At 39.1% G+C, this 26,851-nt stretch overlaps 2 protein-coding genes across 4 annotated transcripts; one reads left to right on the forward strand and one right to left on the reverse strand.

Annotated features, from left to right (window-relative positions):
* The first annotated feature begins 5,002 nt into the window (after nt 1-5,002).
* Nucleotides 5,003-19,591, forward strand: LOC122838151 (divergent protein kinase domain 1A-like). Of its 3 annotated transcripts, none has more exons than XM_044128557.1 (5): nt 5,003-5,255; nt 16,393-16,527; nt 16,613-16,720; nt 16,805-16,987; nt 17,059-19,590. In XM_044128557.1, exons 1-5 carry the CDS (start codon nt 5,202-5,204, stop codon nt 17,869-17,871), a joined length of 1,293 nt encoding a protein of 430 aa, XP_043984492.1. In that variant the 5' UTR covers nt 5,003-5,201; the 3' UTR covers nt 17,872-19,590. The 3 variants fall into 3 exon arrangements, with proteins under 3 accessions (XP_043984492.1, XP_043984493.1, XP_043984494.1); XM_044128558.1 differs by lacking the exon at nt 5,003-5,255 and adding an exon at nt 15,728-15,834; XM_044128559.1 differs by lacking the exon at nt 5,003-5,255 and adding an exon at nt 15,827-15,882 and having other exon boundaries at nt 17,059-19,591.
* Nucleotides 19,591-25,667, reverse strand: LOC122838152 (60S ribosomal protein L5). The gene is made up of 8 exons (XM_044128560.1): nt 25,554-25,667; nt 25,015-25,084; nt 24,822-24,937; nt 24,615-24,749; nt 24,319-24,521; nt 21,779-21,956; nt 19,911-19,999; nt 19,591-19,752 (listed from the first exon to the last, which is right to left on the reverse strand). Exons 1-8 carry the CDS (start codon nt 25,554-25,556, stop codon nt 19,653-19,655), a joined length of 894 nt encoding a protein of 297 aa, XP_043984495.1. The 5' UTR covers nt 25,557-25,667; the 3' UTR covers nt 19,591-19,652.
* Between the last annotated feature and the right edge of the window lie 1,184 nt (nt 25,668-26,851).

The raw sequence follows: 26,851 nt of genomic DNA on the forward strand, positions 1-26,851 counted from the left end.
CGCTGGTTTGTCTTTCAGTTCAGCTGCTCTGCTGCTGGTATTCGGCTTTTAATAGGCCGTAACCTCAGCACACGCCTGCAGGTCAGCTGAACACAGCCTCTCTTAGTACAAAACATTACAATTAGCCAGTCATAAGACTGTTACTGCACAGCCCTGAAGAAACGGATCATTTTCTCAGTCAGTCAGAGGCTGCAAAGAACAAAGCAGACAGTTTTAAAATAACTCAGTGGAATAAATTAACTGATAAGACTGAAGCAAAATGATTGCTAAAGTGTTTTAAGGTTCTTTTTAAACAAGAACAAATCATCCATCATCCATAAGAGGATAGGTTGGCGTCTTATTCAGGAGTCGGAGCGACAAGGCCCTTATTCTTATTTTTAATATCTCACTCTTTTACAGAAGAATTGTGTATTCAAATGGCTCACAACGTTTTATGAACTGTGTGATGCTGTGGGAACTCTGGAGGATCCAGCTGCACATAGTATGAAAAAACAAAACACAACAAAAAAAAAAAAACAAACCTTAAAACAAACATTCATCATCCTAATGAGACAACTACTTCCTGTTGTCTACTTTGTCGTTTCCTCCAGTAGTAACATGTGGCTGTTGATCATGTGGCTCATGTGGTGCAAAAAAAAGTGTTTCCATTGCAGTTTTGTAAAATACATTTATTTCAGTATGGCTGGAATACCATAGCTAGCTCAAAATTATTTATATTGAAAAACGTGAGAATTGGTGGACTTGTATTTAGCGAATTTATTTTTGGATTTTCTGTTTGCCCAATTCTGTGGTTTCATTATAAAAATCTATGTTCATTTTTTATGTTAAGTACAACCTGAGTGAAGTTGCTCTACCACCTTCTTCAAACCAGACAAAATTGGTGTCAAACATTTGTGCTGGTTTGTGCAACAATTTTTTTGGTTTGCTGCAGCATCTTTTTTTTGTGCTGCTTTGTAGATATTAGTGAAAGTTTAAAGGTAATTCTGTTTTTGTAAAAGTGAGGTGGGTTGTTGACGTTTTAACCTTTTATCTCTCATTCATATCTTCAAAGCCAAAACAATTGTCCTGCTGAAATTCTACCTGTTTTAATAAATGCCTTGCAAATGTATCCATACAAACAGAGTTGTCCAAAGTGTGGCTTTATAAAGGAGAAATTGCAGCCTGCAAGTGTATTTTAATTTATTAACCCTTTCATGGATAGTGGTCACTACAGTGGACAGCTATCTAAAAGCCATTTTCTTGTGCTTCTTGTGGACGTTTATATTATAAATGCACCCAGGCCGCTGAAGTGGACACTAATGCATCATAAAATACATTATCAACTGTCAGCTGCAAATTCAAGACATTATTTTTACTAAATCCAATATGGCTGACAGACAACAATCGCATGCCAGCCAGCCCTTTCCCTCCTTCTACTGTAGACTGTAAGAAATATATTGTAACATCAGATAACCCCTAAAGAACAATACTACTGATGTATTTTTCAAATAACAACTTTGTATTTGGAGGAAATTACAATTGATCACCTAAAAACAAAAAAACCAACCAAACAAAAAAATTTAACATTTTCCTGCTACCTTTTTTTATGCCTTAAGAAAATAACTTAAAAAAAATTTTTAATCCTGATACAAAGGATCATATTTCATGCCTGAAAGGGTTAAATTTGGCTAAATATAGCAAGTGTTTTGAAAGAAAAGTGACCCAGATCTTATTGTTGGAACTGAGAATTAATTTGTTAAATGAAGCCCAAAACAATTTGAATTTCTTTTAATTTAGCAAATGTGCAAAATCCTTCATACGTTTGTGATCAACATCACTTTCCGTAAAATAAAAATAAAATAAAATAACTCTGACTACTTTGTTTAATTTTTGTTTGTTTGTTTTTGTCCTATTTTTCACTACTTTGACCCAGGGGGTTCGGACACCTCGGGTTTGCAAAGCGTAACTTTTTTTTGGTGAGGTTTTGACTAAATGAATAAACACATGGAGAGACTCAAGCCACGTTTTGCCTTGCAGGACTAAAAACTCTGCAAATGCTCCGTTTTACAGCCCAACACCATCATGTCACCAAATAAAGTTGATCAGAACCTGATTTGATCGTAGTTTTAATCGGCCTGTGCTATTATTATGATTGCCTCCCAGGCTATTTGTGGCTTCTTTCTTCTGCTACTGTGTTCTTTCTCTCCAGCCACCTTCGTCCCGCTGGCTGATCACATGCAAGGAATAATTACAGTGGGGGAAAAAAGACCAAAACAAAAATCTAATCATTTTTGAAAGCAGACAAAATGGAGTGATTTTAAAACGGGGCAGAGAGAGGAGTTTATTTTCTGAACAGATTTGATCTGATATAATGCAGTACTGCGGAAGAGAACAGCTGAAACTGAAGGAAAGAAGAACAGCGTTTTGTAGAACGTTCCAGCATCCGGTTTTGTGCTCCAAGTCCTTCTGTTTATCACAGGTCTTCATCCGCAGTAGGAGACCAGAAATATGAGTGGGTCGTCCTTGATAATATTTAACTCTGCAGGCTGACAGAGAAAATATTAGTCATCACATTTACATAAAGTACGCTCAAAGTCATGCTATCGCGCCATCTGGGATGCAGTTTTAAGCCTGGGCTGCATGTTTTCCGAGACGCTGCAAAGTAAAAGTGCTTCACTCTGCGGGATGTGAGAGTTTCTCTGAGGGAGACGCATCAGGGGATTCTCCATCTGGAAGAAATGACTCGAGTAAACCAGTACTACCAGACTCTACTGGTTTGTACTGTACTGCTCGATAGAAATCACTCAAATAGATTAGATCAACGTGTCCCAGTAATGAGCTAATTCACCTCAGGCCGTTCAGACACTAACAGGCTCCTGCTGAGGCTCCAGCCCGCCACCTTGTGGTGGCTGAGGTACACAGCAATTTAAATTCACAGTTCTCTGCAGCAAAGATGGAGCAATTTTAATCCACTGTGATCTCAGATATTCCACAATAAATTCAAACTTGTGCTGCTGACTCAATTAAAGGGGCAGAATTGTGTAAAATTTACTTTTTTGAGTTATAAATTATGTTATAATGTTATTCCCTGATCAGAAACAAACCTGGAGCGTTGCCTTGATTCTTTCATGCATGTCTGAGAAATCCTTTAATCTCCCATGGCAACCATTCAGCTGTGCAAAACGCCTGGATGGACCTAGCCCCGCCTTTGAAACGCAGCTGCTCCTCTGCGCTTCCACCTCACAGACCAACCCAGACCAGCCAAAAGACACCTGGTGGAACAGCTGAGCTCAGGAGAGGAGCTAAAAGGTTAATAAAAATATATATACAGCATTTTTATAGCAACTGAAGGTTATATAGTTACTTGACTATGTTGTGAAATGAGACTACGTGCCCGGAAAATACATATTTCAGTAATGTGAAATTTTTCAATAATAATAAAAATAATAATGTGAGTGTTTTTACTGCTCAAAGTCCAAGTCAAAATATGTGTTTTATTACAGATACGGATGCTGTGAAACAGAAATCATTTTACCTAATCAATCAAATTCAGGAGATGAAGCTGCTGATGTTTTCCAGACAGAGAATTGTACCGCAAGGATTGGAAATCTTTTTTTATTTTGCATTGGATTTGATTAGATGATTTAATCACAGCTGACATCAAATCAAACCATATAGCCTGTCACTCTCAGTGTTTCCTCTGCGCTGAACCTTGGTGTTTGCTCTCTTATGAAACATTTTTCATCTACCCACTCACAGCTTCAGGGTACTCAGTGTTACAGCATCCTGTAAATGCTCTGCAGACTCTAAATGGCTCTCTTATTAAATCCGTTTTTCTTGACAACGACATCAGATTTGTTTAAATCCTTTTTTCTGCTGTCACTGTAAGGAAACCTCCAGCTCTGTTATTCTGTCTAAATTCTTTTTCTTTGTGCAATTAACCGCCGTCTCCAATTAGTAAAAACAAACTGCTTTGTTGTGATGAATGATAAGAACAGTGCCGATCAGATAAAGGACTATATAACACATTTCATTGGTCCAGTGGCTTCAGATGGAGTCTTACTGTACATATATGTTGATTTATAAGATACCAGATAAATGATTCCATTCAACGATGCGTAAATTAACTAGTTAACTATTCAGCACAAATTGAAGGAGGTAGTTCACTTTGTAAAGATTCTTATATCGGTTGGAGGATCTCAAGTTAAAACTCTCCACACAGGAGGTCTTGATGCTCAATTCCGATTTTACTTTTTGCTGATATCCAATTTGTTTTGTATGTTTGGTTCATTCAACCAATTAAATGAAAGTGTTTCAGCACAACTTTCTTCAGTCAAAGTTTACGTCTGGATTTATTGTGTCTGGCTTCTTCTGGTGCAGAATTAGAACAAACGTCTCACATCGATGACATAAAAGTCAGATAAAGCGCGGCGTGACCTTGTGACCGCAGACGCTTTGAAAACTTGACAAACAACAGGATGCGTATCACGTTTAGCATCATATATGGAAGTGGCACAAGTCGATTTTTGAGGAGGGGATGGAAATAAAAAGATCTGAATATGGCTGCTTAGGTTTCTATCAAAAAGTTGGACGTGGGTTGCATTTATCTGCTGGATGAATATAACCATAGAGGGTTCACATTGCGGGTTTTTTTTTTTTGTTTTTTGTTTTTTTGGGTTTTTTTTGACGGTGTGGCTCTGTGTTTAGATGGTGGCCAAAAAAAAAGAAACTCCTCCTGGGCACCATTCATGCAAGGACCTCCACTGCCAAACACTAATAACCAGCCCAGAAAGGGTCACCTTCTGATATTTGGCAAAAAGTGTCTCACTAAAAATTCTACTTCTCCATTTCATCTGAGCGTCTTGAAAACAATCACATAAATCTGACATGAGATAAAAGCCAAACAGCAGCAAACCACCAGTTTTCTAACAGGTAGCTGTCCTCTCTGTAATTGGTCTAAAACGCCCCCCTACAGCCCCCCTTCCTGCACCCTCCCCACCCCAGCAGAGAACATGGCCCCACATGAGGGGAGCCTGGGCTGCAGTCGGCGGCGTGGCTCAGTCTGCCTCCTCCTCGCCGCGTCCCGGCTGCCATCCCCGGCGCTGCCGCCAGTATCGATCATGCTTTATCTCGGGATGTTTTCCACGGCATGCATCCGCATGCATGACTGTGTGGCAAACTGATTCAGACCGCAGCAGATGTGAGATGCCCTTGCCTTCGCCATGGCCAAAGGTCCGTTTCCATGGGGGGTCCTCAGAAAGCCTCTGTACGTCCAGGTAAGCTCTCGGGGGATCCCCCACTTCCCCTCCACACACACATACACACCTCTCTCTCTCTGTTCTGGTTCCGCTCCCTGCATGAACAGCAGTGTGCGCGCTCAGCCGGGCTGTTACATGTAGAGAAAAGAAATGAGGATGCATCTGATCGCGGGTAAACGCGCGTGGCGTGTTTTTGCCCGTCACATTTTGATTCGGAATCGTTGCGAATCTGCAGGATCATCTGAAGGTTTCTCCGAATGACTCATAAAGTCACTTGATGCTCGGCAGGGATCAGCCGTCCTCCTGAGCCCGCGGTTGCCGTAGCAACCACTTCCATGGTGCAGCTGGTACATCACACGTTCAAACCTTTCTGGTCTGAAGGCAGCAAAAGTTTTAAAATCACAATACAGGTCAATGTCTTTACACGCATCTGTTGCCAAACCTGGCCGAGAGGTGAGTACAGTATCATCCAATAAATTACATGATTTATGGCGGCAGCATAATCGCACTCTGATTATTTATTTATTTATTTATTTATTTATTTATTTTTTTAGAAAACTCAAATATTTAATTTGAGTAGTTTTATTAACTGGGTGACGTTATCTCCAGCAGAGGTGGGTAGTAACCCTGGGGGGAAAATAAGAGTTGATTTAGGCTACACAGTACTTTTTACTTTTAGCTACTTGAGAAATATTTTCATAGCGTACACGCTATGAAAAAGCGGGATATATCGCCCGCTGCCCTTACTGGAGTGAAAATTCTCAATATTCTACCCACTGTGAGTAACTTCACTGACTGAAGAAAACATAAAAGATGCACGAGATACAGACACACTTACAGTTTCAGTTGAAGAAAGACTTCGGTTTTATTAGAAAAACAAAACCTTTTTATCATTTGGAAGATATATTGTATTTGTGTTGTTTATTTGCATTTTAAAATATCAGAATTAGGACATACGCTTGTATTTTTGTAATTTTTAAATATTAAATCAGATATTCTGATTAGTCTCTCAGTATCTTTTAACCAGATTTTGTACTATTACTTGAGTGCAATTTTTGGGGGGTTTCTCTCCGGCCTTATGCTCTTTTCTCTGCGGTCTGTGCAGGTTTTGTAAAAGTGGGATAATTGTTTTTCTTTTTTTTTTTTAGGGAAGATAGGTAGATAAAGTTGCAGGTTTTTAAGCTTTCTCCATATTTTGTTTTTCTTTTGAAATCTCTGCCTTTGTCCATTCAAAAGAGTTGAAATGTCATCGTTTCACTTTTAGGAACATGTTCATCTATACAAAAAATTCACCCTACATTCTGTAAGAACCATGTGCCAATGTAGCCCTGTCAATAAAATACAACAAAAGCAATGAAGTCATAAAGCCTGTGCTTAAAGGATTCATTTGTTGCTCCTGACATGTCTGGGATCAAAGGTTATGTTAGTAGAGACAAGACTAATGGCTACTGCTAACTTTCTGCTCACAGCATTGCCATCCATGGTGACGTTTTGAAGGCACTTGGATGATACAAGTTACAACAATATTTAAATTGCCTATGGCATAAAAAATGCATTTTTGAGTTTTAATTTATTTGAATTTATTTTGGAGAATTAAAAACTCGTCCATTAGTGATTTTGTTTAAAAATATTACATCGAAAAGCTGCACTGTGTAACTTTTATAAAGATTATTGTTTTTACATATTTGTTTAAACTGTCACTATGTTGTGACAGTTTGGCATGAGACAAACAATTTATATTAAAAAAATTGAACTCCTCTGCCTTCTCCCAGTTCTCCCAGGGCTATCTAGAAACAACCAATCAGAGTCTGGAGGAGTGTCTTAGCGCTGTCAATCATACAGAGAGCAAGCTGCAGCTAGCAGAGCCCGTAATGACAGCTAAGGGTAGTTAGCATAGTCACCGATGACGGCAGATAAACAGTTTTTTCTGTAACAGTAAGTTGTTTTTCCACCATTAGTGTGTTTAGACAAAGCTGAGTGACATCGCTAAGCCCCTCCTCCTGGCTCTGATTGGTTGTTTTTGACCAGGCGTGGTGCATTTCTTCAGACAGCAATAGTAGCTCAAAGAGAAGGTGGTGGAAATTGACCTTTTCACAGATTGTCTGTCTCATATTAAACTATCATGATGTGACAGTTTTAACAAATATGTATAAAACATATATATATATTTAAAGTTACATAATGCAGCATTAACATGGCTTTTTTCAAAACTTAATAGATAAATTCAGTTAAAAATTTATTATTTTTTTATTATTCTTTATCTTGCGATTATGTACAGTGGTGAAAGGCAGATATGTTTTAAGGATGTCAGACATCTTTTCCTGGGATTCCAGTAATCTGTGAACTGAAACTATGCTGAACGTTTTCATTCAGATCCTCCCAAAGCCAGAGTGATGCATGTAGAATCTGAACAGGTCCAAACAGAGGCGTCCACCATGAGTGTTAAACTGCTTGGAAAGCATCTCGAGGACATTCAGAGGTGTTAGCCACTCAAATGCAGCATTCAAATCCAAAGTAAAAGCTCAGAGAAGGATACCGATATTCAGATTCAGCCAGCTGTAACTGGTTTGCTTCTTTTCTTTTCTTTTTTTCCTGGTTAAATACGTTCAGCTGAAGCCACTTGTTTTTTTCCTAATTTAGGCAGATTCATCTCACCTCTTGTCTGCGCGCACACACACAGACACACACGCACACAAATGTTAGAGACAAAAAAGTGTCAGGACCAGTTAAAAGAAAGTAGAGAGAGGCTCTCCACAGGGACCGCTCCGAGCTCCGTTCCGTTTTCTAGGCCACCGCAGCCTTCCAGTGACAGCTCAGAAGGTGTCGTTCAGGGACCCTCTGACGGGAAACGATTTCCACTAAAAATACAAAAACTGACTGCAACGTTACTCCTGCTCCATCTTTAGATCAAACACTCTGACTCAAATCATACTGTGATTTAGATCATGTAATTTAACCTTTTCCTCACAGTAAAGAGATGCTTCACAGAACCTTAAGCTTATTTCATACAATATTATAAATACATAAAATAATGCAAATAAACATAAAATTTAGTTCCCTTCTTAAAGAAGAAAATAAACATTTTATTGCCAAAAATGCAGGAACAGTATTTCATTAGTGAACACTTGATCATTTGCAGCAAAGGATTCATCTGCAGCTAAAACAGTATTTCTACACTGTGAGCCGAGCTCAATTTGTTCTCCAGTAAAAATGAGAACAATTCAGATGGAAACGCCCATTTTCTTAACTATAAGAAAATCTAACTGGTTGTACCAGTGGTTCAAGTCAATATTAATACTGACAAGTTTTGTTGTTTTTTTTGTTGTTTTTTTTAAATGAATATACATGATGCGTTTTTATTTTTATTTATTTTTCAACATGTGAAAAAATTTCTGCTCGACTGAACATCAGTAGATTGTAGATCTAATCTATTGATTCATTTTGGATTAATTGATTAATAATTGGATATCAAAAGTTGCTTAATAGATTTTGTTTACCGAATCTGGAACAGGTGAAGGTATTACTAAAATAGTTGAGGATTATTTCAATAATTGATTCATCATGATTGTTTTTAGTTCACTAGTTCAACGTTAGTTGATATTCAAATCAAGTACAGGCATGGAAAAGCATGTATCATTTTTTTTTCTCATATCACAGTATGGACTACTTTGTGTTACCCTATCACATGCCAATAAAACACACTGACCACGTGAGTCTGTGTGTATTTGAATTTGTGATCCTTTGTTCCTTGAAAAGTGAGGAGTTTCTCTCTGATTTACTCAGATTCCTTCATCGTATCGATCTTTTAACTGAATCCCAAGACGATGACAGCAGTTCACTAAAGATCTGTAAAATAAGCTCCATAAACAAACATTTTCCAACGTATTCCGTCTAAAAATCCAAAGTTTTTCATCAGTTTCAGCAAAAATGCAAAATCACAAAATATTATCAGGTATTTTCTCTAGTGCAAATACTTTAGTGCACTGAAAATAAAACAAAACTAACTGACAAGTAACTTTTCAGCATAATATAGGAGTTCGTTTTAAGCCAATAGTTCTTATGGGAAAAGCGTCTTGTTATAAGTGAAGAAAGTCTGCTTGTAGAAATAGTGCTTTAAAAAAATCGATATTACGAAATTAGTGACTTACAGAAGCTCTTATGGCTTATTGAAAAGTGACTTGTATGTTAGTTTTGTCTTTTTTCAAGCATGGTAAGATGTTTGTACTAGAAACTAGACAAAACCTTTTTGCAGTGAATCTCCTGTGAGCTTTGAGGCCACACATAACTGAAAATATATACATTTAGAGTTACCTGTCAAGCCTGTATCTTTGTGGTCAGAGCTGAGGAAGTGTCCTGTCAGCAGGGTTTGTGTTAAAACGACAGTTTCCCCATCAGAGTGTGAGGGGAGGAGCAGAGAAAGGCGGTCCTTTCCCAGACGTTTCACCTGCCTCACGCTTCTTGTTGCATAATTTACGACGGCTGTCTAATTTGTCGGTAATATTTGACAAAATGTCTCCTCAAGGCCTCTCCGTCTTTTGTTTCCGAGCCTCCTCTCATCTGCACAGCTGCCCATTAAACAGCAACCTCTGAGGGAAAGCTTTATAGTTATACATAATGGATGAATGGTGGGCAAGCTGCAAAGCAAAATAAAAAAGTAAAAAATACAAGCGTTAGGACAGTAATATGTGGGTCGTGATCAGCTTTAATCTCCTCTCTGGCTCAGTAGTTCAGCATCAAGTACAGCACTCTTTGCATGCCGTTTATCTGAAGCGTCAGGGCAAGTAAAAAAAAAAAAAATAAAAAAATAGCTCTCCAACAGGGCGCTGTGCGTTGGTGTGGAGGAGGGAGATCATCCAGATAAAGACAGGCAGCTTTTTTTTTTTTTACTTTTTCTCTCCCTTCACCCATCTCAGCATATGGTCACAGTCAGTCGCTAATTAATAGCTGTCACAGAGGCCACAATCAATATTACCTCATTAGCCATGTTTGTGTAAGACTCTTCTCTCGCAAAGGGTCAATACAGAATCCCACGGATGGAAATGCATCAGAGAGAGAGAGCTGAAATGAAAGCCGCAAAGTATCAATTAGAAGAAGCCGAGCTGTGTGTTTGTTTTCCCCACTGGGGGATATTTCCGTCAGGCTTTTTGCTGCCGATGGTTTCCCACCTACGGAAAAACTGACGCGGGGTTCAGGCAGCGCCCACTCATGTGGCCAGGGCAGTTAAATATCCAGCGGGCGGTCACGGTCAGATTAGTAAGTAAGCCAATCGATACAAAAATAAATAAATAAAACAGCAGGGGGAATCTGATTGGGAAGCTTCAAAAACAGAGAGATAACACCGGATTCTTACCTTCACCTAGATCACATCATAAGATAAAAGATGCTTGTTTTTACACCAGCTGCAATAAAAGAAGGAATTTGCTGTTTAATTTGGTAGAAGGTGTGGAAAATGAATGCGCATCAATATCACATGAGTGTTGTTTCAATCCCAGGAACTGTTTAAACAACGTACTTGAAAAAAAGAATTTAGTTTATTATCAGTTGAAGTGTAATCACCCACCAACCGAAGATGAGAAAATCACTAGGAGTCACTGAGGAATACAAAGAAAATTACCTCTGATAACCAAGTAAAAACGGAGAATAATGAAAAAAGTTATTATTCAACTGATTATATGTTGTTGTTTTTTTACATATTTGTTAAAACTATCACTATGCATCAGAGTGCAAAGTGTTATGCATGTTATGAGACAAATAATCTGCGAAAAAAAGGCAAGCTCTTCCATCTGAAGCTCCATTGGTTGCGCCTGGTCAGAAACAACCAGAGTTGAGGCATGCTACACTGCAACAGAGCTTGTCATGAATGCTCATGCTAGTTAGCATAGCGACTGATGGCAACGGTTTTCCTAGTACATTACATTGTTTTATCACTATTAGCATCTTTGGCGGCACCTATACAAGCATGATTGACAGCACTAAGACCCTCCTCCTGGCCCTGATTGGTTGTTTTTGACCAGGAGTGGTGCATTTCTTCAGACAACAATCTTCTTTCACAGATTATCTGTCTCGTACTTTACCGTCACGGCACAGTGACAGTTTTAACTTATATGTAAACAACAGATTTCTGTAGAAAGCCTTGTAACATCATAAAAACGTCATAAAATCGCCAATTATAAAACAAGCAATAAACATTAGATTTTTAGATTAGATAAAATGTCATCATCAAAATTACCAAGAAAATATACATCAAATATGTTCATCAATATTCCACTTACTACTAATGAAAAGCAACTCAAACAGGTCAGTTTCTAATCTTGATTTAAAGGAATTCAGTGTTTCGGGAGTTTTGCAGTTTTCTGGAAGTTTGTTCCAGATTAGTGGAGCATAAAAACTGAAGGCTGCTTCTCCGTGTTTGGTTCAGGTTCTGGTTCTGGTTCTGGTTCTGCTCTGCGTCCCCAGAACCAGAAGACCTGAGTGGAAATGTCTTGGTTGAAGTTACAAAAGACTTGAGACTCTGGAGGAGGTTCTGCTTTTAGCCCAATAATGACCCAACAGCCAAAGTCACAAGAAAATGGTTTAGACCAAAGTAATTCATGCTGGAATGGTCCTGTGAAAGTCCAGATCGACGGTAAATCCAGCTGAATACGCTGCTGTGGGTTTCAGTGCAATGACCGTACCAAACCTTTTCCTTAAAACTGGATGATCACAGAAGAGCATAGTGATTAGAGGCCACTTCACAGAGAGAAATTGGATTAGCAAGTGACTTACAGAGACTGCTGGAAAGCAGATTTCTTCATTATCTGTAGTGTTAACAGCAGAAAATGGATGCAAGTTCCATTTGGAAAGAGACTCATATAACAGTATAATTTAATCTGTTGTCCTAGTGTCGAAAATGATCAATTTGTGTTTTTTTTTTGTTGCTCTATCTTCTACTAAACTGTCTAAAATCTTTAAAAGGAGCAGAATGAAGAGAGGGACGACGTGTCAGATATGAAGTGGAAGTGAAATCTGTGGACTGTAGACAGGGTGGGGGGAGATCCATCACTGTCAGGCAGTGACTGCAGGACTTGTCAACAGATGGAGAGGCAGCGTTGATTTCCTCTAATGTTCTCCATTTGGAGGAATGCCGCTGTGGACCCGGCCAGACCGGAGTCAGAAAGACAACTAAAAGACAAGATAATGACTCTGGAGTGTCCCTCATGTAAACACAACTCACAGTGAATTATTAAAACATCCACTGGGATGCATACACTCTGATTCAGCTCTTCCAGCCTTCAGCCAATCATGTCCTCGCACACTTTTATCAACTTGTACCTCTTGTACAAGACGTCCCTTGAAAAAACATTCATATTCCCTGAACTTGACCACGTTTGTCACCTGTTATCGACTTTGGCATAAATGGTAATGGTTTCTATTAATATTCAGCTGTTTGGATACAAAACTCTGCAGATGGTTTTCATCTACTATTTGATTGTTTCTGTATTGTAAATTGAGTCACTTCCTTTGGAGAACCACAACATGCCTTAAAATCCCGGTTCTGACTTACTCACACATTAGTTCTGTTTGACTTTATGACTCTATTTACAGAAGAACCAACAACATTGGCAGGAATCTGAAAGGAAGCAGCAACTCCAAATATTCAGACATGTTCCACATGAATAAAAAAAGAACGCCACATAATTATACAAAGTGGAACTGAAGTCAAATTTCTTGTCTGTGTGCACAAATTTGACAAACAAAGATTATTTATGACTGAATCTCTATGTTCTGTAATCAATCCACCGTGGGGAAAAAACTAATTGTTAAACATATAAAAACCCCAAAATTATTGAAATCCATACCAATGATAAGTACATGCATTATATTATTGTACACAGAGTGTAAGGAGAAGTTGGTTCTGAAATTTTCTACTGCCATCAAGTGGCTGAGAAAAAAAATATTCACTACATGTTACTGCCATTTTACTTAGAGGTTCTTAGAAGTCAACATAATGATGGAGAAGCAGAAAATATTTTTATCACTTTAATAAAAATAGATTCTGAACTGTGTGCTCCTGGTTGGTAGGTAAAGTGACAATAAACTCCAAGACAAAAGAAACTGAAATCTTTACATTGAGATTGTGCCACTTATTTGAAAACTGCTGCAGATACAGAACTCTATGTCCTAGTGTGCAGACATTGCTCTACCTCTTATAATCTTCAAGCTAATGTCAAAGGTCACTGCTTCATTTGGCCAATAGCATGAATACCATTGACCCTATTGTAAAAAGTTTAGGTTTAAAACCAGTAACAGGCTTCATAGGAAACAAATGAATAAGTAGTTCATGATTACAACACTGACTTAGGAAAATCAATTAAGCAAGCTAATTATAATTTATTGAAATCCATAATGCACTCTTTGAACTAACAATGAAACAGGAAATGGAACTGTGAGATATTTTGTTTTGAACATTAGTAGTCTCCGGAGATATTTTTCTGTTTTTCTGATCAATCCTCTTTACTTTCTGTTCAGCTGCTACTTTTTTCTTTGATTTACTTATTAAACGGTCAGGAAGTCTAACATCTCCATGATCATTTTGTTGCTTCAGCAGGCGATGTATATTTAAGGTCTTTCCTCAACACTGTGTCTAGCAAAGCTTTACATTATGAACAAGATATTAGTTGGCGTGTTTTTTCCCCAGGGCTTTGGCGTTGGATATTTGGTTAGCAGCGGAATGCAGAAGGCTTTTGACAAAATATTTCCTGGTAGCGATTCAGATGAAAGTATCTCTAAGGACGAGAGCACTGAGTCTGCATACGATGCTTTGATGCTTACCTTTTTGAACCTTCCTCGACTGCGGAGGTTCTTTCCGAGCCTTCCCTGACTGGGAAGCAAGCTTCTCCGGCCGGGGAAGCTTGCTTCTCTGAGTATGATGTTTTTGATGCTTTCCTTTTTGGTCCTTCATCGGCTGGGGAAGTTTTAGAGGAGCCTTCCTCGCCAGAGAAGGAAGCTTGGATCGCTGAGTACGATGATCTTGATGCTTTTCCTTTTGGTCCTTCTCCAGCTGGTAAGGAAATCGTCCCAGCAGTTGAGTCGGAAAGCTCAATTTTTCCTTTGACGAAGTCGGAACTAGTAGATTGGTCCCAGTTTGCAATCGATTGCTGGATCCAAGAACCGAGCGCTTTCCAGACCACTGTACAAGGGAATGATTTCTCCAATTTTCCCTCAGAGAAGGAGACAGTTGAGTCCGAAAACTCAAGTTTCACTTTGACGAATACACCACTAGAAGCCTGAACCCATGAAGAGAGCATTTTCCAGACCATGGGTTTTTTTTGCGATGCAAAATATTATGCTTAGTGATTTTTTTACAATGGGCAATGCAGTATTTAATTAATTTAGAATTAATTTTATATTTATGAATGGAATTGTCTACAGCATTGGCTTAATTTATTTGAAGAGTGTTTTGTACTTCAGTACAAGATGTATGTGTGCAAAATATTTGGATAAATAATGGATTAGTCTGATCCTGGTCCTTAGCCTTGTTAATTACTTTTATTGGTCTTTTTTGAAGTTTGATTAGTGACTGTTGTGTTGTTTTGTAATTAGTTTCCCAAATCTCTCTGGAGTCAGTAAGGTCAAACGAAAGAACGGTGCAGAATGTTAGGCTGTTTCTGTGTGAACAGAAAGGTGTTTGGTACTGAAATTATGATAGACCCGCTTTATGAATTGTGAACTGAAATAGTAAAATAATCATAATTTCTACTTTTCCATAGATGGACATTCGTTCTTGTTTAAAGAAAAAAGGGCCAACAGCTGCATAACGTTCAGATAAAAATAAGGGTAATGCAATTTCTAAATATGATTTTCAAATAAAGTTCAGATTAAAGACTCATTTTCAATAGTCATTAACCTGAATGTCTACCTTGATAATAAACTGGTTTTAGGTTTATTAATCCTATGCATTTAGTAAAATGTTTTTCAAATGACTGGAAATGCAAAGTTTTGAGTAGATTTTATTTTAATTTCCACACTAGAACTGTGTCACTCCACAGCTGCTTGCGTCTTATTAATGTTAGCAGATGTTGGCAGGTATGATGTGGTCTAGAGATTCTGTTTCAAAGCTTATACACCTCTGGAAAAAATGCAAAGTTTCTCTGATTTTACTCTTTATAAGTATATGTATGAGTAAAATGAACATTGTTCTTTTGTTCTGTGAATTACTGACAACATGTCTCTTAATTTTGTTTGTGAATGCAAATGTATGTAAATAAGCAGTTAGATTTATAAAACTGCACCAACGAATATCTTCTCATGGGTTTTAGCCCTGCTGGGGGCTAAGCACCCCTAAAAGTCAGATCCTAGAACCGCCCCTGGCTGTCTGACAGATGGCCTCACATTTGAATGCATTGGTTCATGGTTAGCTCAGTGACTGCAAATCTTCAGCTTTTTTTTTTTAAATTTGCTGAAACATTCTGCTCCTTGGAAACCAATAACAGTAACATTTTGAACAGTAACAGTTCAAAATATTTTCCCATTTGCAAACAATCTTACTTTGTGAGAAGATGTCAATCTCCAGATTGCTTTGATGTCCTCCTATTTTGACATTGCTGGTATCAAACTGGTAACCTACCGACTGCTGTAGAGGAGTTAACAACATTTGATAACGCATGTAACCTATCTTAATTTTAAAGATGTGATGAGAATCAAACAGAATTGTTTAGGAAGGCAACGGCCAGGCTAAGTGGGAAGAGTAGTTGTCTTGCAATCTGAAAGTTATTGATTAGGCTCCAGTTTTCCTCCCTATCTCATCCTGATGTGCCTCTGGGTTGCCTATCAATCGCTGTATGAATGTGCTTTAGCACCAGTAGTAACTATGTAAATTTAACGCATTTAACTGAATAACTGTCTTAAATTTAAATGTAGCACTTAGAATTTTAGTGTTTTTTAGTATTTTTAGCTCTTAGTAATGTTGATCTGGTAATTGTGTTAATTTAGTAATCTAGTGTTTTTGTAATATCTTGTGTGAACTGTAGTGTATGTTGTGTGTAATGTCTTAAGCTGCTGGGACCTTGAATTTCCCCTTGGGGATTAATAAAGTATTCATCATCATCGTCAATAGATTTTGAAGCTAATAATTAAAGTAATAGCGGTTTAAATCTTTGAAACCCGTCTCCAACAGGCCAGATTCTCCTACCTACACATGAAGTACCTGTTCTTCTCCTGGCTGGCTGTGTTCGTAGGAAGCTGGATCGTGTACGTGGAGTACTCGTCCTATACAGAGCGCTGTCGAGGGCACGACTGCAAAAATTCTATCGTGAGTATTTTCATTCCCTTCATCACCAATCCAACCAATCAAACTGGTGTGTCTATTAAGATGTGGCTCTATTCGTATTTATCAGTGTGACAAATACAGGAAAGGAGTCATCGATGGCACAGCCTGCAGCAGCCTGTGTGAGAAGGAAACACTTTACCTGGAGAAGTGCTTTACTGCCAAACCTAACAGCCAGGTTGGAGGGGAATCAATGCCTTTTTCTGCTGTCTGCTTGTTCTATAACCAGCTGCTCCTATAAGCACCATGTTGTTCGTTTCAGGTTTACTCAGGAAACTGGGGAGATTTACAAGGAGTCATTAAGTGCCAGATGGAGGAGGCACCCCATTATGATCTTGGAGGCGAGATGGAGCCTAGAAAGGAGGCTGCTCCCGTTGCTTTCAACAAACCCACCAAGGGAACCTCAGTGGAAAAGTTCAGAGAGATGATAATCAGCCATCTGAAGGTCAGGAAGGCTTTGTTCAAGTCTAGATTCAAAGCCTGGGTATGTTCTAAAGCTTATTCATTTCTCCGCAGGCAAAAGTCGGGGATCAAGCCAATCTTGCAGACCTGGCAACCCAGGTATTGTCCTTTACAGATTCCAATAAAGACGGCCAGATCTCGCTGCCAGAGGCTCGCTCCACGTGGGCCCTGCTGCAGCTCAACGAGTTCCTGTTGGCGCTCGTCCTGCAGGAACGAGATCACACACCCAAGCTGCTCGGCTTCTGTGGAGATCTGTACATGATGGAGAAGGTTCCGTACTCTCCCCTGTACGGCATCAGCCTGCCTTGGATCGTTGAGCTGTGGATTCCTGCAGGTCTGCGGCGCAGCATGGAGCAGTGGTTCACCCCCTCATGGCCCCACAAGGCCAAGATCTCCATTGGCCTGCTAGAACTGGTCGAGGACATTTTCCACGGCACCTACGGAAGCTTCCTCATGTGTGATGTGAGGACTACCACCTTCGGCTACAACGAACGGTATGACTTTAAGGTTGTGGACGCCCGATACATCATCCCTGAAGCCACCTTCCAGGAGAGAATCAGGCAGCAGCGTTGTGACGTAGACGAGGACTGTCTGTATGGGATCGACTGCCTCACTAGCTGCGACCTCACCAAGCATCGCTGCACACCTGAGGTCACCAGGCCAAACTTGGCAAAAGTCTGTGACACCCTTAAGAATTACATCCTAAGAGGAGCGCCGTCTGACCTAAGCGATGAGCTTGAGAAACAGCTCTATGCTTGTATGGGACTGAAAGGTTCGGCAGAACAGATGGAGATTGAGCACTCCCTCATTCTGAACAATCTCAAGACTCTACTGTGGAAGAAAATCTCCCATACAAAAGACTCCTAATCAAGACGCATGGGCGTTCTTGCTTATTTAAAACGGACAATCAGTTTCGTAATGGAAGCATTCCACTTATATTTAGTATTACCTATATACATGATTTAATTATTAAGCTGTCTGTTCAGTCATTTCAATATCACCTCATGTAGCTACTATGTATTCTACAGAGTAAACATCGGACAGTTACTGGTATCAAGTTATATCTCATTACAATAGACTATCGGAGAAAAGTTGATCTGTTTCAGTAATTCAGTTCAAATAGTTTGACTTATCTTTACAGTTTACTGTGGCAGCATCTCAGACTGGTAACAGGAATCCAGTTTGAGATGTGTGGGGCTTTTTGACAGAAAATGGGTCCACTGTGGTCATGAAAGGATGGACACAGTCAGCAACAATACTCAGGTAGGTGTTTAAACAATGGTCTCAAGAGGCACAAAGTATCCCAAGATGTAGTTGCCAAACCATTATACCACCACAAGTCTGAACCACTGATGTTTTATGTCGCTTACACCAAATTCTGACCATAGCATATGAACAATGAAGCAAGAATCAGGACTCGACTGATGAAAAGTATGTTCATCTACACAATATTCACTTAGTATTTCGCATAAATCTCTGCATCACTGCAACAACGTGGGATGATCAGCCTGTTGTTCTGTGTTTTGGCTTTATTAGTCTTCAGCCCATGTGGCTTTTTATCTTCCTTGCACTCCATCGATTTTCTATTGAGTCAGGCCAGTTTGTCAGTACTATGATAACGTGGCCATTAAAGCAGGTACTTTAGCAGTGTGGGCAGCTGCCAAGTCCAGCTGGAAAATAAAATCAGCATCTCCATTAGATTTGTCAACATCAGGAAGCATGAAGTGGTCTATTTATTTTTCTATTCTAACCTTAAAAGCTAATGGACCAACAGTAGCTGATGAGGTAGTACCTCAAACCATCATTGACTGTGAAAACTTTATACTGGTCTGATAGTTTGGATTGTGAGCCTTCACTCCCTAGTGAAACACTACTTTGATTTTCATCTTAAAAGAGGACTTTAGACCACTTAACCATTACTCATTTTTCTCCATAGCCCAAGTTGTCACAGGTCTCATCTGATCCATGTGTGGTGACTTTTGTAGCTGGCAGTTCATAGTTTGAAAGTGTGTCCTTGATCTTTGAACAGGTTTTCCTTTACAATCTTAAAGTTGCAGTTATACCTGTAGCTTTTGAACCTTTTTCCATCCACTCAACTTTATGAAAATACTTTGATACAGCCGTCTGTGCAGAAGTGACAGTGCTGATTAACCGTCCCATTCAAGTTGTCCGTCTACATCACAGCTCTCATGTCAAGTCTTGCCTCTGAGATGTAACATACTCTGTATTGAACCTATAGAGAAGTTGGGAGTTTTGATCAGCTGTGAAATAATCTTTAACATAAAAACTTGATATGTCTGTGTATAATTATTATACAAGCTTCACTTTTTATTCAAGTTACTGAAATAACGCCTCAATTGTGTAACAGCAGATACCATTTAAAAAGTTAATATTGAAACCCTCCTAGTTTCAGCTGTACTATTTTAAGACAGACATGTAGGTAGCCCCTCCCACATCATTTCCCCCCTGCAGTCATGAAATTCTGAACTAACTCTAACAACTTCACCAGAAAAACTTTGCCATACTACTCATGCTTCTACATCAGAGCTGTGAATGAAGTGAAGAAAACAAAGCAGACTGGAAAACTGACGTCTTTTTCATATTTATTAGAACAAATTTCTGCGCTTGGAACGGAGCAGACCGACGCCTCAGTCGGTTTCCTCCTGTTCCTGAGCCCGGAGGAAGCTGGCCTTCTTCTGGGCGACGCGGTCCTTCCTCTGGGCCAGAGAAAGCTTGGCACGGTTCCACCTTTGACCCAAAGAAAAAGAAAAAGAAAAAAAAGGATTAACAATTGCTTCTGTTCACTAAAATTTAGAAGAAAATTGGTACAGAAAGGCATCCAGGCTTTACAAAATGAATGTTTCCGTTCATAGCAGTGCTTTTTTTTAACAGCTTTCACTTCTCACCTCTTCTTCTTCACCTCCTTGGGAGGCTTCTTTTCATGAACAGGGTTTGCACGAATACCAGCATGAGCCTTTTTGTACATCTCCTCAATCTGAAAGAAGCATTAACACAAAGTCAGATTCAACATTTAACCTCGCAATTCCTACAGAAGATCCTTAGAACGTCCATGACGATAAAATGCATTAGACGTTTCCAGCTCAAGTTATCCAGGTTACTGATATCATAATTAACAAATGCAACCATGTTCCTAATGCCAAGAAAAAAAAGGTTTCTGATCAGAAACAATCAATTTTAGCTTTATTGGTTCTGACTGGTGATTTCACATATAGAAAAATTTGATGTTTTTTCCCCTACTTGTTTAAGGGTTGTTAAAGGTTTTCAAAGAATTCCCAACACTTACAAACAACCAACAGTAAATTTCTAATGCTCTTTTCTGAATATAATAAAGATCAGATTAATGTATTTTTTATTTTGTTGTACAAATTCTAATAATCCTACAATTTATTCATTTTCTGAGTTTTAAACATGAATCACTTTAGCATTTGTTTTTAGGCCCAGTGCGATAAACTTTACTGGACAATAAATTGTCACAGTAATTATTGCGATAAACAACAATATTGATGCTTTTAGACCATTTTCCAATAATACATTAATACATTCATAATGCACTTTTGCCTCCTTAAAAATAAATAAACTAATTTTGTACAGAACACTGTTGTAAATATAAAAAAAACCAATAAAGAAATAAAAAAAAAAACTATCAAAACCATAAATAAAATGGATTATGAAGTTTCTGAACAAAATCGCTCTTCAAAAAACATCAGCATGAGAATGACTGATCTCAACAACTCGTGTTGTTTCCACTGAGAACGACCCAGTTTATGGTCCATCACCAGTTGGACTCTGACTGGACTGGTAAAACTCCAACTCCTAACGCTGCACTATATGAGTGGATGAGTTCTGCAATGTGGAAAACGCAAACAATATTGCTGAATTTAACAAAAAGAAATCCACAATAAAAAGTGAAATTCCCCAGAATTAGTTGATATTGCCGACAAAGGCAGGATATGAAGTAGCTTCTGTCGTGTCTTGGCTGCTGCAGCTCCCTGGTCAAACACTGGTGAACACCAACGTCTTCCCCAAAACAATAAATAACTCAAAGATTAGTGCAAACTTCAGGGCCTGGTAGTTTAATGGAACCGGTTAAACCTGTTTGGTTCTCTAGTTTTAGCCAGTAAAACCAATGTTCTGTTGAATCCACAGTAGTTAATTTGTGAAAACTGTAAATGTTAACCTCAAGGAATGTAATCGTTCCAATTTTTATGAGTCATTCACACCATCATTACATACATTTAGCTGTTATGTAAAAACTGGAATCAGAAAAAAAACAAAACACAAGCTTGTTTTGTGGGTGTTACAAGAGGTGACGTTTTGTCCCCTGATGGACAGACTGGGGGACAAGAGGTCAATTCACCTCAGTTCTTCCATTTGACTTCTGCTTTGCAACAAATATCACTGTTGCAAATTTGGGACTTGGGATCCCCTGATTTCTTTTAATTATTATTTTATTATTTGCACCAGTAACGCTTTTACACACGTTCTGATATATAAATTATATACATTAGTATTTTTTCTCCTTACCAAAAAAAAGACGTTTCATTGCTAAATTCACCATCATGTCTGTGCAATGACAAAGTCCAAGTCTGATCTACATTTTAGAACTTTTAAACTGAATTCTAACAGATGCTTAGTCTTTAATACGACTCCTTTCCTACATAAACGTCCCACATTTATATTACAACAAAAAACACACCAAGGAAAACTAGCAAAGCAAAGCAAAGCAAAGCAAAGGTCGACTGGAACAACTTGCCGATTCTGGGGTGACTCCGTTCTTGATGAAGCGGGAGAACTGCCTCTTGTACGCCTCCTCGTCCTCCTCCATCAGGTAGCTCATGTACTCAGACACGTTCAGGCCCATGATGTGCTTACGGTGAACCTCAGCGTTGAACTCCTTGCTCTCTGTGTCGTAACCAGGGAAACGCTTGGTGCTGGGGAAGGAAAGGAACATTTAAACTTCTGCAATTAAAAAGAAAAGAAAAGAAAGTTACTTTAAGCTTAGCTATGCATAACTCGTAATAACCAAACTCCAGTCTCCAACTGATGGAAAAGCAGGAATAAAAACAAGGATTGGTGTTTTTCCAGATATGGTAACAATGTGCAGAGGAGACAAATTCACACCAAAAACAGATCCTCCACATTTCACGCTAATCAACTATTATGAGCTTATTGCAAATTTTCCATAAGAAGTGTCAAACACGTTTACAGGATGCCAACTCCCACCAGCAGGTGGCAGTATTTCTTACTTCTTCCTCAACCTTACTTGATGTCAAATTATGATCAAAGAATAAAAATGTTTGTGTATAAACTTACTGCTTGTAATTTTTTCTCAACTTTTTTGTCCTGTATGTAGATTTTTGGAAAGAGTTTGAGGAAAAATATTCCTTGTAAATATTTGTATTGTGTAACAAAATGGTTTAATGTTGACTGGAATAAAATATCGGCCTATTTTAGTTGTACTCCCATGTACCGACGGTCATGGCATCTACGTGAATACTTTATATTCATCCCAACCTAAACAGATCTGTGCAATATTCATTTTGCTCACACTGACTGCAAAATTACAATAAACTTGACAGATTTGCCACTAACAGTTCAGGTTGACCGTCTCGCACCAGTGACCAGCCCAGCAGCTACATCTACAAGCAATCCCACCAAAGTTCTGGATGAATCAGCAATGGAGAAAAATCCTTTAGCGATCTGTTCTCAGAATAAAAAACACTTGACAAGAGACAAGTGGTTTTTGTTGACAAGAGACACTTTTCTACTGAAGAAACAGACAAGCTTTTAATTTAAAGTGGCCTAGAGTTTAACTGCAGAGAAATAAGCTAAAATCTACCGAGAACTTCGTTCACCCTCTACAGAAACGAGTCAGATTGAAATGTAAACAGCATTATATTACCACACATAAACAAATCTGGATTTTTAACAAGTTCTGTTTAAACCCTTCATCTGAGACAATCTGCAGGCAGAAAAAGTCAAACAGCTCCTTTTTGTACGAGTATATTCATCGGTCACTCCAAACCAGCTAATATTATTGACCAACAGTGTGAATTTCTGATCTGGTTTCCAATCACGTCCAAACAGTCCTTGGCAGTGACAGCAGACCATGCAGGTCCATCAAAACCTGGACTATCTGGAAAACCAGAAGGTAATGTCCAATATTCCTGTGTTAGAGGTAAAAATCCATCGGTCTCCCAGTGTCAGCATTTCAAGAGTCAGAAATGCATCCGGCTGGAAATTAGAATCAGTGTTCCTCCACTACAAAGCTTCACTTTTAGTTAAAAACTCTCGAAACATCCCAGTCCTACAGGGAAGAAAACATCAACCCGGGAAAACTGGGTTGATGTTGATGGGAGAGCGTCTCATTTACGCAACTTTTGCAGTTTTCAGAAATAGTCATTTTTAAATGCCAATGATGGAACAAACATTAAAGTTCAGAAAGGAAGTTTGGAATTTGATAGATTTGTCATCTTTCCAGAACCCGAGCACATATTTTGAATGTAATGTGTAAAATCTTTATCTGTGAACTCAAACAAGCGACGTTACAGTTACATCAGCACCAAAACCAAAACTAGACGCCATCATAAATAAACAAAAACAAATTTTAACTTTTTTTTTTTTTAAAGAATTACGAAATTGCTAAACAAAATTGTCCTTCAAAATAAGAAGCGGGCTCCACACTGGAGACTTTTGTCATCCAGTTTTTGGAAAAAAAGAAACGAAAGAGGAAAGAGAAGTCATGACCATGGAAATTATTGAGTTTGCTTCAACTTGTCGTGCTTGATTGATTGATTGATTATTCATTTTGGAATGTGTGCCACAAACAACTTCCATCCTCTTTTTGCATTGTTTTTTAAAACAAGTTTCCTACAGCAGATATCTAAAATGATAGTTACCTTTTTTTCAAAGCGCTATGAAACACTGGTGGCTCTAAAGGGTTTCCATTTTGCTGGTCTGCAGAATCTGCAGAACCCACAGCAGAACCTACACCAAATGATTCTGAACTGCTTAGTACATCATGCTGAGCCGTCATTAATATATGTGATCTAAACGGTTTTGAATTATGAAACCTGAAAAATAAAATATATTATTAAATTTGCTAAAATATTGTTAAAGTGCACCTAACCTATTGAGTTCTCTCTTTGCACATTTTTACTTCAAACTTCAGTCAAGTTTTAGTTCAGTGTTTGATTGGAGGTATTTGAGCAGCAAACCACAGAGCGCCGCTATGCTGACGCCCAGCGTTACAGTGCTGGACAGCACCTGGTCTGAACGCCGTCCAGGACGTACCTGTGTGGGATGGACAGGCCCCCGTCCACGGCCCCCTTCAGAGCGCCGAACACCTTGTTGCCTGTGGTGGTCCTGGCGAGCCCGGCGTCCAGGTAGCAGGTGAAAGCTCCCGGCTGACCGTCGATGCTCTCCACGTTGAACTCGTCTCCGGTCACCTCCACCTGGCCCTCGTACACCTTATCCAAGCCGAACTTGTTCAGAAGCTGGGAAGTAAGGTGCAGTTTTAATGTCGTGAAACATTACGAGCTATTTCCCCTCCCCTCCAAACTTTTCCCAAAATGAGAGCGAGTACGCACTCTGCGGGCCAGCAGCAGGCCAGTGCAGTAGGCTGCTGCGTAGTTCGTCAAGCCCACGGTGACCCCATACTTTGGCAGTTCGTGCGAGTAGGCAGCGCACACGATCATGTCTCCCTCGATCTTTGCATAGGCGATCTGCAACAACATTTTTACAGAAATTATGAGCACTTATTTTTTCACGTTGACATAAGGACTTCAGATGCTAACCTGGCAGATGATGTCCCTGTTAGTGAAGCGGACAATCATGCGGTACTTCGGCGTGTTGTACTTGTTCTTATCTTGGACAACGAGACGCTTACGAGCAAAGAAGTCAGTCTTTCCCTCTAGATGAAAAAAAAGTGGATTAGTTGCACAATGACAGCTGTAGTCATGTTTGTGTGGGAGTATTATGAGGTTTTACCTCTCCTCCTCCTGAATTTGACCTGGTATCTCTTGAAGTAGGCCTTGTTCTTCACCACTTTAACAAAACCCTGCAAACACAGAAGTAAACGGTTAGCATGCCAAAGGAAAGCATTGACAGAGTGTGATAATGTCTGTAGAACGGGTGCTTGAACATTAACATAGCTGTCAGTGTCAGAAAGCAGTGTTACACCAAGCTAACATTAGTTAGCCTGCAGCCAGAACAGCTAAGTTAACGCGTCTGCTAACGCAGCGCTAATTAAATGAAATAGCACTCAAAAATAAGGGGATACAATTACGAAAAATAAGCAGTGTTCCCCAAAGAAGTGCCAGCAGAAAGGTAATTTCTAAACAACAGGAAGCAGAAACTGAAGAGAAGAACGGGTAGGCCACGTTTGAGCAGCACCGGTCAGGCATTAGCCGGAATAAATCCATCATCATCTGAACATAACAAACATGTTTTGAACCATCTGACGACAGAACACAACGCCTGGACGTTTAGGGGATGCGTGTGGACTCATATGAGGCCGAACTACAAACCATTTTGGAGTCTTTTAGTCTCCTTATGAAGGAGCCCGGAGCCAAAGACTGGGGCAGGGACTCCGCTGCACTGGGAAAAGAAAGATCGTCGTGCGCATGCTTGCTAAATACTGCGTCACTGGCCTAGAAAGCACCAAATGCCAGACTATATTTTCACACTTCTGCCCCCTGTCGAACCGGGGCGATATATTCACAATAGGTTGAATGGGTACAATCTTCTTTGCCTATATATTTTTCTAATAACTTAAGTTCAATTGAGACTGTATGAAAGGTGGCAAAACACAAGTGTCAAAGTCCACAGAGAATCCAGTCATTACTGTGTGACAACCAGGAAATAAAAAAAAAACGTAGAAAGTTTGGAGATACCCACATGGATGACCTAAAAGCTTTCTGGAGGAAAAGTTTTGTAGAGAATAATAAAATGATTTATTTGGCCTTGACAACAAGAAGAAACATTTAAAGGTCAAGCATGGCAGCTCATCATGATGAGCAAGGGTGGCTGGAAGATAGTACACAAGTAAGATTAGCACTGCTTTGACATATTTTTACCCAATTAAACGGAAAAAGCAACCATCAAAGAAATGACACAAAAAGACTCTTTTAGTACTGAGTCAGAAAATCTGATATTAATTAATATTTAGAAATTATGCGTAAGTTTTTGTATTTTAAAAAAGTAAAATGAAATAAATACATAAATAAATAAATGGCACAATTACAAAATAACAAATTTTAAATAAATAAATAAAAAATCCAAATAAGTTTTCTTTTTCATATATATAATGCATGAAATTAATACTATTAGCTACTATTCTATATCAACACTATATTCAGCGATGATTTAGTGTTTACTTTGGCTTCTTGGCCTCTAAATAGCTCAGTTGATAGAAAATATAATCAGAACAATGAAGCTTCTTACCAAAAATTATACAGAATCCAGAATACATTCTAAATTACATGTCCACAAAAACACATTATTGAGGTCTTACCATAGCATCCATTCATTTTCTGTTCACCATTGTCCCTAATGGGGTCGGGAGGCTTGCTGGTGCCTGTCTCCGGCTACGTTCCAGGCGAGAGGTGGAGTCACCCTGGACAGGTCGCAAGTCTGGGCACCACAGAGACATACAGGGCACACAACCATTCACACACACACACACACACACACCTAGGGAGAATTTAGAGAGACCAATTAACCTGACAGTCATGTTTTTGGACTGTGGGAGGAAGCCGGAGAACCCAGAGAGAACCCACCATGCACAGGGAGAACATGAAAACTCCATGCAGAAAGACCCTGGGCC

Source organism: Gambusia affinis, linkage group LG10 (assembly GCF_019740435.1).
Source record: "Gambusia affinis linkage group LG10, SWU_Gaff_1.0, whole genome shotgun sequence".
Classification (NCBI taxonomy): domain Eukaryota; kingdom Metazoa; phylum Chordata; class Actinopteri; order Cyprinodontiformes; family Poeciliidae; genus Gambusia; species Gambusia affinis.